At 39.4% G+C, this 12,369-nt stretch overlaps 1 protein-coding gene across 4 annotated transcripts in view; it reads right to left on the minus strand.

Moving 5' to 3' along the window:
- DISC1 (DISC1 scaffold protein) overlaps positions 1 to 12,369 on the minus strand; it is a 208,835-nt gene that overhangs the window by 103,083 nt on the left and 93,383 nt on the right. For all 4 annotated transcript variants that reach the window (XR_015258242.1, XR_015258243.1, XM_086745426.1 and 1 more), the window contains exon 9: positions 5,503 to 5,691. Coding sequence is in view for 2 of the 4 variants with exons in the window: in XM_086745426.1 (XP_086601552.1) it covers positions 5,503 to 5,691 (189 nt within the window). In the remaining 2 variants the exon portion in view is untranslated. The remainder of the gene's footprint in view (positions 1 to 5,502; positions 5,692 to 12,369) is intronic.

Raw genomic sequence — 12,369 nt, forward strand, 5'->3', positions numbered from 1 at the left:
TGCACAAATTAGAAGTGGACACACAATGAGACTCAGAACAGCTTCTTCCTCATGGAACCCCATCTGTTACACGCTGTGTGGTTCTCCTTTAATGATTTATTTAAACAGAAGCAATCAAAAGGTTCAGCTTTTCATTTTAGAATCAGATAATCGCTCACAGGATGAACTGTGGAAACACTATAGAAAGCCTATTTGGTGCAGAAAAACCAGCACTAACGAAAAAAATTAAAACAATCACCCAAAAAAAAAATCAGTAGAGCAAAACATGGAATCATTTTTGTCATGTCATAGGCAGATACTAAATTGGTATTTTTTTGAAATAATTGAAAGTCGTATAAAGTTTTTCATAATCTTTAGACATTTTCAAAAAGCATTACAAAAGTCAGTTATGAAGAGAAATAGAGAACCTTTTGTATAACACCTATTATTAAAACCAAATATTTAAACTAAATAAAATAAAATAAGAAAGGTTTCCCGGTGCCTGTGCTACTATTGTAAGACTTCCAGTGTTGAATCTATCAGAATAAAAATGTGTCTTTGCAAGAGAATAAAAATGCTTTGCAGTAAATGGTCATTAACAGCTTCGTAAATCACATCCTGTATAATTGTATATGAAGCACAGAACCTGCTTTTCATAAATATTTCATTATACAAAGCCAGTATTACTTTAAGCAGCACCACTAGTGGTTTCTTCTGTTCATATGATATTAAGCTTCAGGTTAATTAACTGCACCCTCTATAATGGCCAAATATGCAGCTTTTTGAACAATGACCATAAAAAGACTAGGAGAATTTTTCTTATTCTTCCAAGTACATTCTGAACACATTTTACTCTTAAGTAGCTAAGTCAAAACATAAATTCTCTAAAAAACAAATTTTAAAAAATGGACTTTGACAGGTTTCTCTTCTGTTATAGGACAAAAAGCTATGAGATATTCTCTGCAAGCGTGCAGAGTCTATGCATTGAACAAGAGAAAGAAAAACTGAGTGTGAAAGAAAATTCCAGCTTCCTAAGAAACCCCTCTGCTACATCTAATTCATTATTTAATAAATATATCTGTTCAATTCCAGAAAGCTTCACTCTACAAGCAGGCTAGTAAGAGCTTTAGGACTTACATAAGCCATTTCTAAGACAATAAAACTCAGTAACGTCAATGAGAATTGAGCAGTAGGGACTGAAGTATGAGCCTCCAAACAATAGTTAAAAAAAAAAAGTTAAAAAGCTATTTTGATGTGCATGATACGCCTTTATTTTATATTTCCTCTAGAAATTAATTCAGTATAGAAATTCTACTTAAGATGACTTGGCAAGCACAACCTAGCAATTAGATTGCGAAACACAGCCCCCCTCCTAGCTTTGCGCATACATACATTATTTACCAGGAGCTGCTCTCCCAAAAGTGTAATAGGTGCAGAAAACGGCTGAGTGCAGCCAGAAAAGGAATTCAGCAAATGAGGCAGGAAAGCCTGCCCGTCAGTACTGGTAATGAGGAAACGCGGACAAGAGGGTAGGTTTCATTTCCAGCCCTGGGTTACAAATGCCAATCAACCCAAGCCAGGATTTATAAGCACAATCCAGCAGTTTGGCAGACAGGCAAGTCATTAAGCTTCGCTTGTCTGGAACATAGGTTTGGTTGTTTTGGCCTGCAAAGTGGTTCTCTTCCCTGCCATAACAGAACCTTCTGACTTCACAAGGTGGATCTGCTCAACAGGAAAGCACAAGACCTTCAGCAATTTTCCCAGAATGATTATGTCTTATGCTACAGAAACACCTTGCAGTCCAGAAGAATGTAAAGCTCACACAGAGTATCACTTGATTTCAAATCTATTTATTGCAAATGATTTAATTAATCATGACTGATGCTAGAGCAATCGGGAAACTCAGTTTCAGGTAAAATGACACGACCTCTGTGGCCCTGGCTTTCCTATCTGTAAAATGGCAATCACAGTTGATCACTTTTATAGAAGTGTTCTGAAGACCTCAGAAGAAATTTACTGTCTAAAGGGATACTACTTATCCTAAAATGCTAATAAATAGTATTACTTGTCAATGCTTCTGTTATCTAATGGGAAAAGAATATTTTTGAGCATCTCTAAAAATATGAAAGGATTTTTGTCAAATCTCCTTTACAGGGAGCACTGACAGCTCTCAGCACAGTAAGCCAAGCCTGATTTTTGCACTACATCTGCAATATCTTTTATACTTGGGCAGCTGGCACAAAGTGAGAAAATTCATTAACATGCTAATGATGTGTCCTATTTAAAATTCCAGCTCTGATTATTGTGTGATTAAGTCTCTTCCCTTGACGTCTGCTTCCTTATATCTGCATTACTGTGAGAAATCAACAATTATTAATGAAGTAAAAAGTAGGTGATCAATTTATACACAAGAAAAAGACAAACATACACATATTTTAGCATTTCAATTTCTTTGTTTAAAGTTTTCCAGACAAAATGGTATTATCTTCAGTGAAAAGAAAACATTTCAAACTAAGTTTTCAAGAAGTTCACAGGCACAAAAGATAGCAGTTCAAGTGCCAGATGACGTAGAAATAGGTGTGTGTAGGAATATCTGCACAGAAGGTTTTAAAAAGTTATATTAAAAAAGGAGGGCTCTTGATGCAGAGAAAGATGATTATTCTCTGAAAACAAGAAAAAAAAGCAAGAATGAAAGAAGGCAACAGCTCCAGTCAATCCAATTACTTTTCTGGGAGAAAAAATGATGCATCTTCTTTCTACATTGAAAGATGTATAAACCCACAAACTTATTTAAACTAACATAAACCTTTAAAGATGAGAAGACTAAGGGACCTCTTTCTCTATGTCACTTCCAGTAACCTATGTTTAGTTTCTGGATGGACACCTATTTCATAAAGAGTTGAGCCAAAGCATAGCACAACTGTGCGGCAAGGAGGAATCACAGGCTCATCCCTACTGCGTGCCAGGACACAGATCAGCCAGCCGAGCCCAGATCATTTCTGCTGTTTAAGTTAGCACGGCTAATTAGGCCTGAAGGGCCCTAACGAACTCTGGGCTGACAGATAGTAAAAAAAAATAAAAAGCTAGAGGACAGTAACATCCTCAGTTAGTAGTTAGATGGAGAAAGGATTTATCTTCTCCCTCTATAGCTACGAGCCAGAAGTCAAACTAACCAGGAATGGGCTGCACCAAGCAATAGGACCAACAGCTCAACTAATTTTAACCCACAGCACAGAGCAGCTGAGCCCATGCTGCACTACTAGCTCAAGCCACAGAAGCATTTTAGGAGCCAGTTTCCTGCCAAACTCCACTCAAAATCACACTGTCACTAACAGCAGCAGGTCAACATATTCACCATCACAAGCCCCACACCACTGTTCCATCCTTTATGCCAATGGCAGCACTCCCACCACACAGTGGTGGGTCTCACGGGTGTGCCAACGTCCTGCTCGCATCAGGTTACTGCTCAGCACTGAGCTGGTGTACGGGACGGGACAGGATCAGGAGGAAAAGGCAAAATCAGTCGTCTCAGCAGCAACTGATTTTACCAGCTTAAACAAACCACCAAGCCTGAGGCCATGCAGAAAGTCAGCTCGGCTACCCCGACGCAAATCGCACCTTTCGCAGTGCAGATAAAGTCAACACAATTATCTCCAGTTCTTCTGAATAACAGCAAAACCAAATGGTAACAAAATCATATTCCGATTGTTTATGCTTTAGTCCCCAAACATGAAAGTACAGTACAAAATAACAACTGGTTCGTAAAAGTGGATGCCACCTTTAAGATGCAATCTGTTTACTACATTCCAGAGAGTATCAGAAGGCTTTTACTCAATCAAATGTGTGGGATCAAACTCATGCTAGTGTTCTCAAAGCTAAGTGAGTTTTCATTTGTTAAAGGAGAAAATGGTGCAGATTACGTGCAAAGGGGCAAGGACAAGGAGAAGGGAAAATCTCAGATTTCAGTTTATGTATCTCTGACAAGTACATGCTTCAGAGTTATTTTACATGGGGATAAATTTCTCCTTACACCTACAGAATCACAATAAATTAGAAGGAACAATGCACAAAATAAACACCCAGTGTTTTACAATTCGTTGTCACAAATTGTAGGACAGGAGAGGTCAGACCAAGATGACACCTCATTACAGCAACATAAATACAAAGGGGGGGGGGGGGGAACTACGAACTGCAACCAATTCGGTTGCTTCAGCAACAGTCATGCACAGGCTTTCGTTAAAACCCTGCTGAAGAAAAATACAAATGAGAAGGGCATGCATATTACAGGAAGTGTAGTTGTCCTAGAAACAAAGGAGCAACAAAATGGACAGATTGGAAGGTCAGAACTTCTTCAACTCACTTGCAAATCCAGGCAATGAGGAAGCCTGATGTGTGTTTGAATCATTCAGCTTAGGTAACAATGCACTACTTTGAGGAATCGTTTATTTAATTTTTAACTATCTAATTTCTGAGAAAATTCTCCTCTAGTAAAGTGTTTATGTATATATATATTCCTCTATGCATCTTTAAAACATTGTCTTAGTCATATTCCCGCTGCCTACGAAACTTTGTTTATAAAATAGCTTTTGCCTATCCACTTGCCTATGAAGAAACTTCATATACTTTTAAAGCTGAGGGACTTTCCTCTCTTCAACCAACCTACTACTCATAAGATCCTGAAAAAGGAAAGACATTTCAAACTACTAGAGCTTTAAAGGAGCTCTCAGCTTCATACTTAGCTCTTTAGAGGTAACTATAGTAACTGTATGTTTGTAGTCAATTAAATGTTATTCAGCCTTTTCATTTAATGAAGTAGCAAGGCCACTTTATCTACTTAACTTCAGGAGAGGGTACAGCAGACAAGAAGATAAGTCAAGTCTAGGAATAACTTTGCTATTTTGTTGTCTGTAGCTTTCCCAGTAATTGCACAGAACTTCCCCAACTCCACCATGATACTACAACCCAAGTACACTGCTTAAAGTTGTATGTGAGCTGGGTTTAGCAAGCTGTTTAACGCCCCCCCCCAATAAATTTACGAAGAGAACTCTTCCCTTCAGACCCAGGCATCCCTTGCAACTCACACATTCAGACTCACCACCAAGTACGTTATAGATATACTAAGCATTTATTTATACACACTAAATATGGTTCTGTTGTCACAGCCAACTGCATCTACTGCTTCCACATAAAAGACTACATAGGTTTCTCTGTATGTGAGTAAATGCACAGCATCATCATCGTTATTCCAAAAATTGGCTTAGAAAGGAAAGTCTTTAAGAACTGGGCTAAGGTAGATCTCTATAAAGCTGTATATTGCTGGGACATCCCTTCTTCCCGTCAACCTGTCCCACGTCCAGTGGAAACAGCTGAGAGCGAGAGCATATTCAGCATATTGCTTATCTGGCCAAACTTTCCTCAGGAAAATCAGTATGTTTTGTGAAATGCAGGATGTTTCCTCAAACTCAGTAGACTTCTAGGCACTCAAGACTGAGCAAAAGCTGCAGCAGCTTATGAACTACTTACCGAAGGCAGCCTCTCCTTGTTCAAGTTCCTGTTTCAGTCTGGTGTAATCCTCTTTAATTCTCTCTAATTTTCGGACATTTCTGGTGCTCAAAACCAACAGTTCATTGAGAAGTCCTTCCAGCCCCTCCTTCTCTGATGTTAATGATCTTATTTCTTCTGTCAGATCCTTCGCAGTACCAAAATTACTTCCTGCATGTTTGGTGGGTGCAGTGGGAAGAAGGAGAAAAGAGACAATGAAGCAGACACTTGCAACATCAGCTGGTTACACAGCAAACAAGGGAAATTAAGCAACTATACTTTCCAACAACAACTGAAAGATCAATTTGGAGTGGGGAAGGAACCACACAAATAAACCTGCTTTGCAAGCATCCGTTTCGTTAGCATACCACAAAAAGAATCATAATTATGGCACATTTAACCTTATACACACAGAAATAGATCCTTTTTTAATTATTATTGATACAATCTACGTTTTTGGAGAAAATATTTTCTAAGGTTCACACTTCAGAAAATGTCATATGGCAATTCATTGATCATTGTGATCTGTCAGACCATTTTATTGTTTTGGAGGACAACTCAACTCACAATATCTTTGAAACGGATGCTATCAATCTGCTAGACCCTGAAGCATTTCCTCCTTGAACAAAGTAGCATTATGCCATTGTTCATAACAAGCACCAGAAGGTTATTTAAAAACAACAGGGTGCATTTCTTAAACAGCATGCACCCCATGCAAAGACCTTCAGCAGATGTTCTTCTGAGACAACATATTTAAAAGTCAAAAAGCTCCACTTCTGGCTCTCCCTGAAGCATGAAACCTCAGAGACAGGCAGAACACCTCACTATCACCAGCTCACGCTGCTCTGGAGTTTTTAAAAAAAAATGTTTGGCTCCTTTGGACAGGGATTCAGAGTCATAAGTTCAATTCCCAATCAGTTTACAGTGTAGCCCAGTAACATTTGACCACTTAACCTTTCTGAAAACCCTTTTTTAAAAGAACCTGGAAAGGAACATTTCCTTACTTCACAGAGAATAAGAATTAACGCACAATGACAGCGAGATGCTCAGCTATTAACTGATTTTTAAATGGTAGTAGAGTAACTACTACAATGCTACATTTATAGAGCTGTACCTATGTCTTTTCAATGGTTCAGTTGCTTGGCAGGGGGTGGGGGGGTGGGGAACAAAAAAAAAAAAAATAATCACTGTAATCCAAAGAATACCTGAGAATAATTATTTCGATGTAGACTTGCCCAATAAAAGACAAAAGATCTGTAGTGCAAAATTTAAACTCTAGCATCATCCTAACTTAGCAAAAATTTGGTATGATCTAATAATTAAAAGCATCTAGAGGAAGCACAGATATTTAGAAAATGTAACCTTGAAGAAAATATTAATGTAAAGCACATTCAGTAACATATATAAGATGTCTCATCAGCTTTTGAAGTATGTGCAATGACTGTAGACTCCTGAAATAACTTTATAATACCACCAGCGTTATTGAGATATAAAGGTGTCTTTGGCTTTTTTTCAGGAATATAATAAACTGTTGCTTATACACAACAGATCAATTTAAAAGTTTATTTTAGAAAATCAAGACATAATCTAAAACATCAAATACACATAAGAGTATCCTAAATTGCAGCACTGCATCTTTTCTACCTGGTGTCTCAAAAGCGTTAGTGTTAAATAGGAATGGTTTGGCTGCTGTTCAGTTCCGTCAGGACAGAGGAGCAAGAGTGGGATGCAAGTAGGTTGGAAGATGGCAAATCACTGCCAGTTTCTGAGAGTGGATCCGTTCCTCCAGAGCATGAGTGTGAATGGAAGCACTTCCAGCAAATAATTACAACTGTTCTCCGGGAGGAAAGATGCTGCTGCAAACTTCAGTGGTCAAATGAGGACAGGTAGTACCAAAGGGAGACTGCACTTTCCAAAATTTTGGAAAATACTGTATCAAATAAATCAGGTTTAAAGAGTCAACATTGCCAAGTTCAGTAGCCTTGTTTGGTTTTTGTTTGTTCTCTTTTTTTGGTTTGGTGAGGGTTTTTTTTGTTTTGTGGAGTTTTTTTTTTTTATGTACTCCTAAGGCTACAGTAGTTTCAGTCAACCCCTTTTCCTTGCTTAAAGCTGACCTTTTATGTTGCTTTTTAAAAGCTCAAAAGTCTCCTATTTCTAATTCTCAGCTAAAACCCTGTTTGCTACTTCAATCTTGCAAATAATTATATAATTAAATAACTATAAATATGTTTTACAAATAGTAGGATCTTATGGCTTACCAGTGCATTTATTGGGAAACAACAGGACAAATTTTAATCTTAATTTGTCACGTTTCCAAACAGGCAAAACACAGTAACAATACAAAAATCACTGGAAAAACTGGGAAATATTCAGATGCTTCTAAGGCAACAAGACTTACAATTACACAGTGTACCTTTACTTCACCTGAACTCATCCCAAGCATCAACTCTCAAAAGCCTTAATAAAACATGGAGGCAAGAGATTCTTCATTAGAATCTGGAGCCTGCTCTTACATTTCAGAAGACAGCAAGGAAAAACATATGACACTGCATATGAAAGTTTTATACATATTGAATGGATCTTAATTCCCAGAGGGGAAGTTTATATCAAAACTGAGGCTATGAGGAAATGGCATCAGATATATATACCCAAAAAGCCAAAACTGCCTGAGATACAGCTCCCCATGACAACAGAAATGTCTGGAAGTCTGCAGTGAAAATTCAGAAGAGAGTATACAAACTCATGTACCACAACTGCCATCAGTGACCTCAATCACAGCAACTAAAATAACTGCTTTCTAAATGCTGCAAGAAGGTTGATTTAAAATTAATATATAATCCCTAGCTGCCTGCATGGTATGTCCTCCTGGGGTTTTTCGTTTGTTAAGAGACAAAGTCACATTGGATGCTGTAGAAACATTCCGAAGACATGTGTCAAAATATTTTATTCTGCTAATAACCTGAAAAATGTTAAAATTCCTCTTTTTGATGATAAAATAACTACTTTGCCTAAGTGAGCACAATAACTATTACTTTGTCAACTACTCAGAGCTATATTTTACATACTCATACCATTGGGAGAATTCTAGTTGGGTGACATTAGATAAATAAAGTCAGTCCTAACTCTTCCCAGGAAACTCACTGAAGCTAATAGGAGAAAAATCTGTACAGAGACAACAAAACTAAGGAATTAATAATCTAAGACCAAAGCTGAGCTTCTGGTCTAAACCAAGCCATGAGACAGGAATTCTATAAGGGGAACTGAAGGGCAAAATGCCCCTTTTCCCATCCTTCCACCTGTCTCACAGTGCAACTTAGTAGCAGTGTGGAATTTCAGTCACACACAGAATTATTGACTCATAACATAGTTTAGCTTGGAAGGGACCTTTAAAGCTCATCTAGTCCAACCCCCCTGCAAGGAGCAGGGACATCTCCAACCAGATCAGGTTGCTCCGAGCCCCATCCAACCTGGCCTGGAATGTTTCTAGGGATGGGGCATCCACCACCTCTCCGGGCAACCCGTGCCAGTGTCCCACCACCTTAATTGTAAAAAAAATTTTCCTTATATCTAGTCTGAATCTGCCTCTTTCTATTTTAAAACCATTACCCCTCGTCCTATTGCTATAGGCCCTGCTGAAGAGTTTCTCTCCGTCTTTCCTGCAGGCCCCCTTTAGGTACTGGAAGGCTGTTATAAGGTCTCCCCAGAGCCTTCTCTTCTCCAGGCTGAACAGCCCCAACTCTCTCAGCCTGTCCTCATAGGAGAGGTGCTCCAGCCCTCTGATCATCTTCATGGCCCTCCTCTGGACTCGCTCCAACTGGTTCATGCCCTTCTTATGTCGGGGGCTCCAGAACTGGACACAGTACTCCAGGTGGGGTCTCACCAGGGCAGAGTAGAGGGGGAGAATCACCTCCCTCGACCTGCTGGCCACGCTCCTCTTGATGCAGCCCAGGATGCTGTTGGCCTTCTGGGCTGTGAGCACATATTATAATAGCTCCTGGTTGGATTCTACTATTTTGGGCACATTGTTGCCCATTTAGTAACCTCAAACTAACATATTGTTATTTTGATACCATTTGCCAACAACAAATTGACTAAAAATATGGTTTGAAATCTGTCCCATTTTGTAAAAACCAACAAATGTTCTATTAAGCTTTGTTAAATATTTCCCTTTCAAAATACTAGACATTGTTAGTGGCCTGCAACTTTAGTACTCCCACCTTTTCTCCTATTTATGCCAGAAGTTACATACCTCTCTGCTTCAAGTAAGAATAATGGAAATCATGAGCATACGTCACATCCTACTGAAATTATGTTCACTGTAGCACAAGCAAAGGAGAAATTTTTGCATAACAGTAAAGTCTACATACTGGCCATCACCTTGAATGTAGGAAAGAACAGACTGGTCATTAATTATCATTATCTTCAAGCTAATTCTTCATAGACTAACATTACTTTTAACAATACATAAGAAAGGGAAAATTTACATTTTAGCTTAGGGCCTTTGCCACGACGGTATTTATCAACAGCACTGGAATTCAAGGCTGAAAATCCTCCATCCCATGATTAATGAGAATACAAACTAATTCCAACACCAGAAAAGTAACTGAAGAAAATAAGTCTAATTCAGCTGCTCACAAAGAAAAGAGGAAAAAAAACATGACAAAAATGTAAGATTTTGGAAGTACTGCCAGTGTGTTTGCACCTCTGAAAAAAAACAAATAGCAAATGAGGGACAGTCTACCATCTTCTGAAACATTTTACATATTTGAATCACAATTATTGTTTCTTACGCAGTAACACGTGCCAACACTTTTATGAAGCATAATGCAACTGAATGATTGATGTAATCCTGAAAGGTAAAGAAAATCCATCTACAAGCAGGCAAGAGGCCCCATAGACATACACTTGGGGAGTAATTCTCTGCCCCAGAAAGCCTCTTGTGCCTGAACTGAATCAGTCACCACAGAACAACCCAGGAATAATAATAATAATAATAATAAAAAAAGTAATAACAACTCAAAGGCTCAAGTGAAAATTATCAATGAGAAAAGGCACACCAACCCTGAAGAAAAAGGCAGAGGTTTGGCAGATGGCAGTTTAGCAATACTGAGACACAACCTGTTCCAAGAAGCAATAGCTACTGGTGACTGCTGGGCCATCAGATGCTCCCAAGTGTCTGCACTGGAGTGACAAGTATAGCCCAGAAGCACGTTAGTCCCAGCAATTTACTATGTGCATTAGCCAATAAATGGTTGTTACAATTCTCTTTCACCATGGTAAAAGATGCCCAACTGAAAGTGACTCCAAGACTCAAGGGTCACCCAACAGCACAGATGTGTGTGCACACACTTCCCTGCATAACCACTGCTCCCTCTCTCATACCTTCCACTCACCCTGTGCCTTTCAATATCCAGTTCTTTTACACCTCTCCTCTCTCCTGCCTTTGCCTCCACTCACTACTGCTACCAGAGAAGCAGAAAAGACATGCTGAGGGTAGGGAAACAGCCCAGACCTGATCTCCATGATCTTGAGGGCTGCATGAAATCATCCTCCCACTTTTTACCAACCTAGGTTTGTGCACCAAAAGCACATGCACTGAGCTTCAGAGGTTTGTCACCTTGGGTTCCTGGACAGTCAGTGCAAAGAGGGACATCACTGCTCCTTTCCACAGACTGCACAGGGGTTTCACACTGCCCTCCTTTCATAGCTCTCCCCATCTAACATTTCTCCTTTGAGCACAAAACCCTGGAAAAGGAACTGCCGAAGAGATTACTTGACCTTCTCTGCTGCTCCAGGGATAGCAGCTTAGGTAACACGAGAGAAAAAGAGTAAGTTGCTACATGACTGACTTCTGCAACAGGAGCAATGATTTTCTGCTGTCTGGTCACACATCATGCTGGAACTTCAGCTACAATCAATTATCCTTTAAGTTCACTGGAAGCCAGTAACATCCAGCAGTCTCAGTTGGAAATGAGATAAAAAGACAAACAGCATAGCTGCCTGAGGTCTGCCTGACTGTGAGAGTTGCTTTGGGGGGCTCACTGGCATTATTTTTTTAATGAGTTAATAGGTTTGCGAAAGAGTACATCACTTGCACCAAGACATGGTGACAAATTTTACTTCATGGACCATAAAGTGCCTGTTGTGGGAGGGCATGTCGATACACAGTATAGTAGGCTGGAACCAGACATTGTGATACTGGCATGAAGAAGAAACAATCGCAACGTGTCTCTGAGCAGATCACTGCTGGAAGCAAGAATCTGAAAGTGGGGAACCAGCTAAGTCATCTGACAAGACAGACCTCTATGAGATTCCAGTTTATAAAAAAAAAACTAAGCCTTCATGAGAAGGCACAAAGCGGCATTGGCGTTTTTGCCTCTAAGACTAGCAGAGTTCTCGAACTGTTACCAAACAGCAGTTCTCAGAAACAAGAAAGGAAAAAAAACACACAGGTACACTATTGCCTTCCAATAGTGTCAAATTAAGAGCTGTATGTAGCGTGCCTTGGGAAGACCACAACATCATGTCAAGAACTTTATGGTCACACATATTTCTGCATGAAATGACAGAACACAGCACAGGCATGAAAACAAGGCACCCACATCACTAAAGCACACAGATGTATGGCTCAAAATGTCCTTCAGCCTGCAGTGGCATCTTCCAGCCAGAATGCTCTGTCCCCTCTTCTAACATACTCTTTCCCAACAGGAATCCTTCACACCAAAGCTGGAAGACTGGGAGCTTTTTTTTGTTAGAGCTGCTTTGTGAGCTATGCAGAACTTGCCCTAAATGAGCAATAAAGAGTAGGCAAAGAGGCAACAGTCCTAGCATTAGGTTTAGTGAAAATAT

Source organism: Chlamydotis macqueenii, chromosome 3 (genome assembly GCF_036417535.1).
Source record: "Chlamydotis macqueenii isolate bChlMac1 chromosome 3, bChlMac1.mat, whole genome shotgun sequence".
NCBI classification, from domain to species: Eukaryota; Metazoa; Chordata; class Aves; order Otidiformes; family Otididae; genus Chlamydotis; species Chlamydotis macqueenii.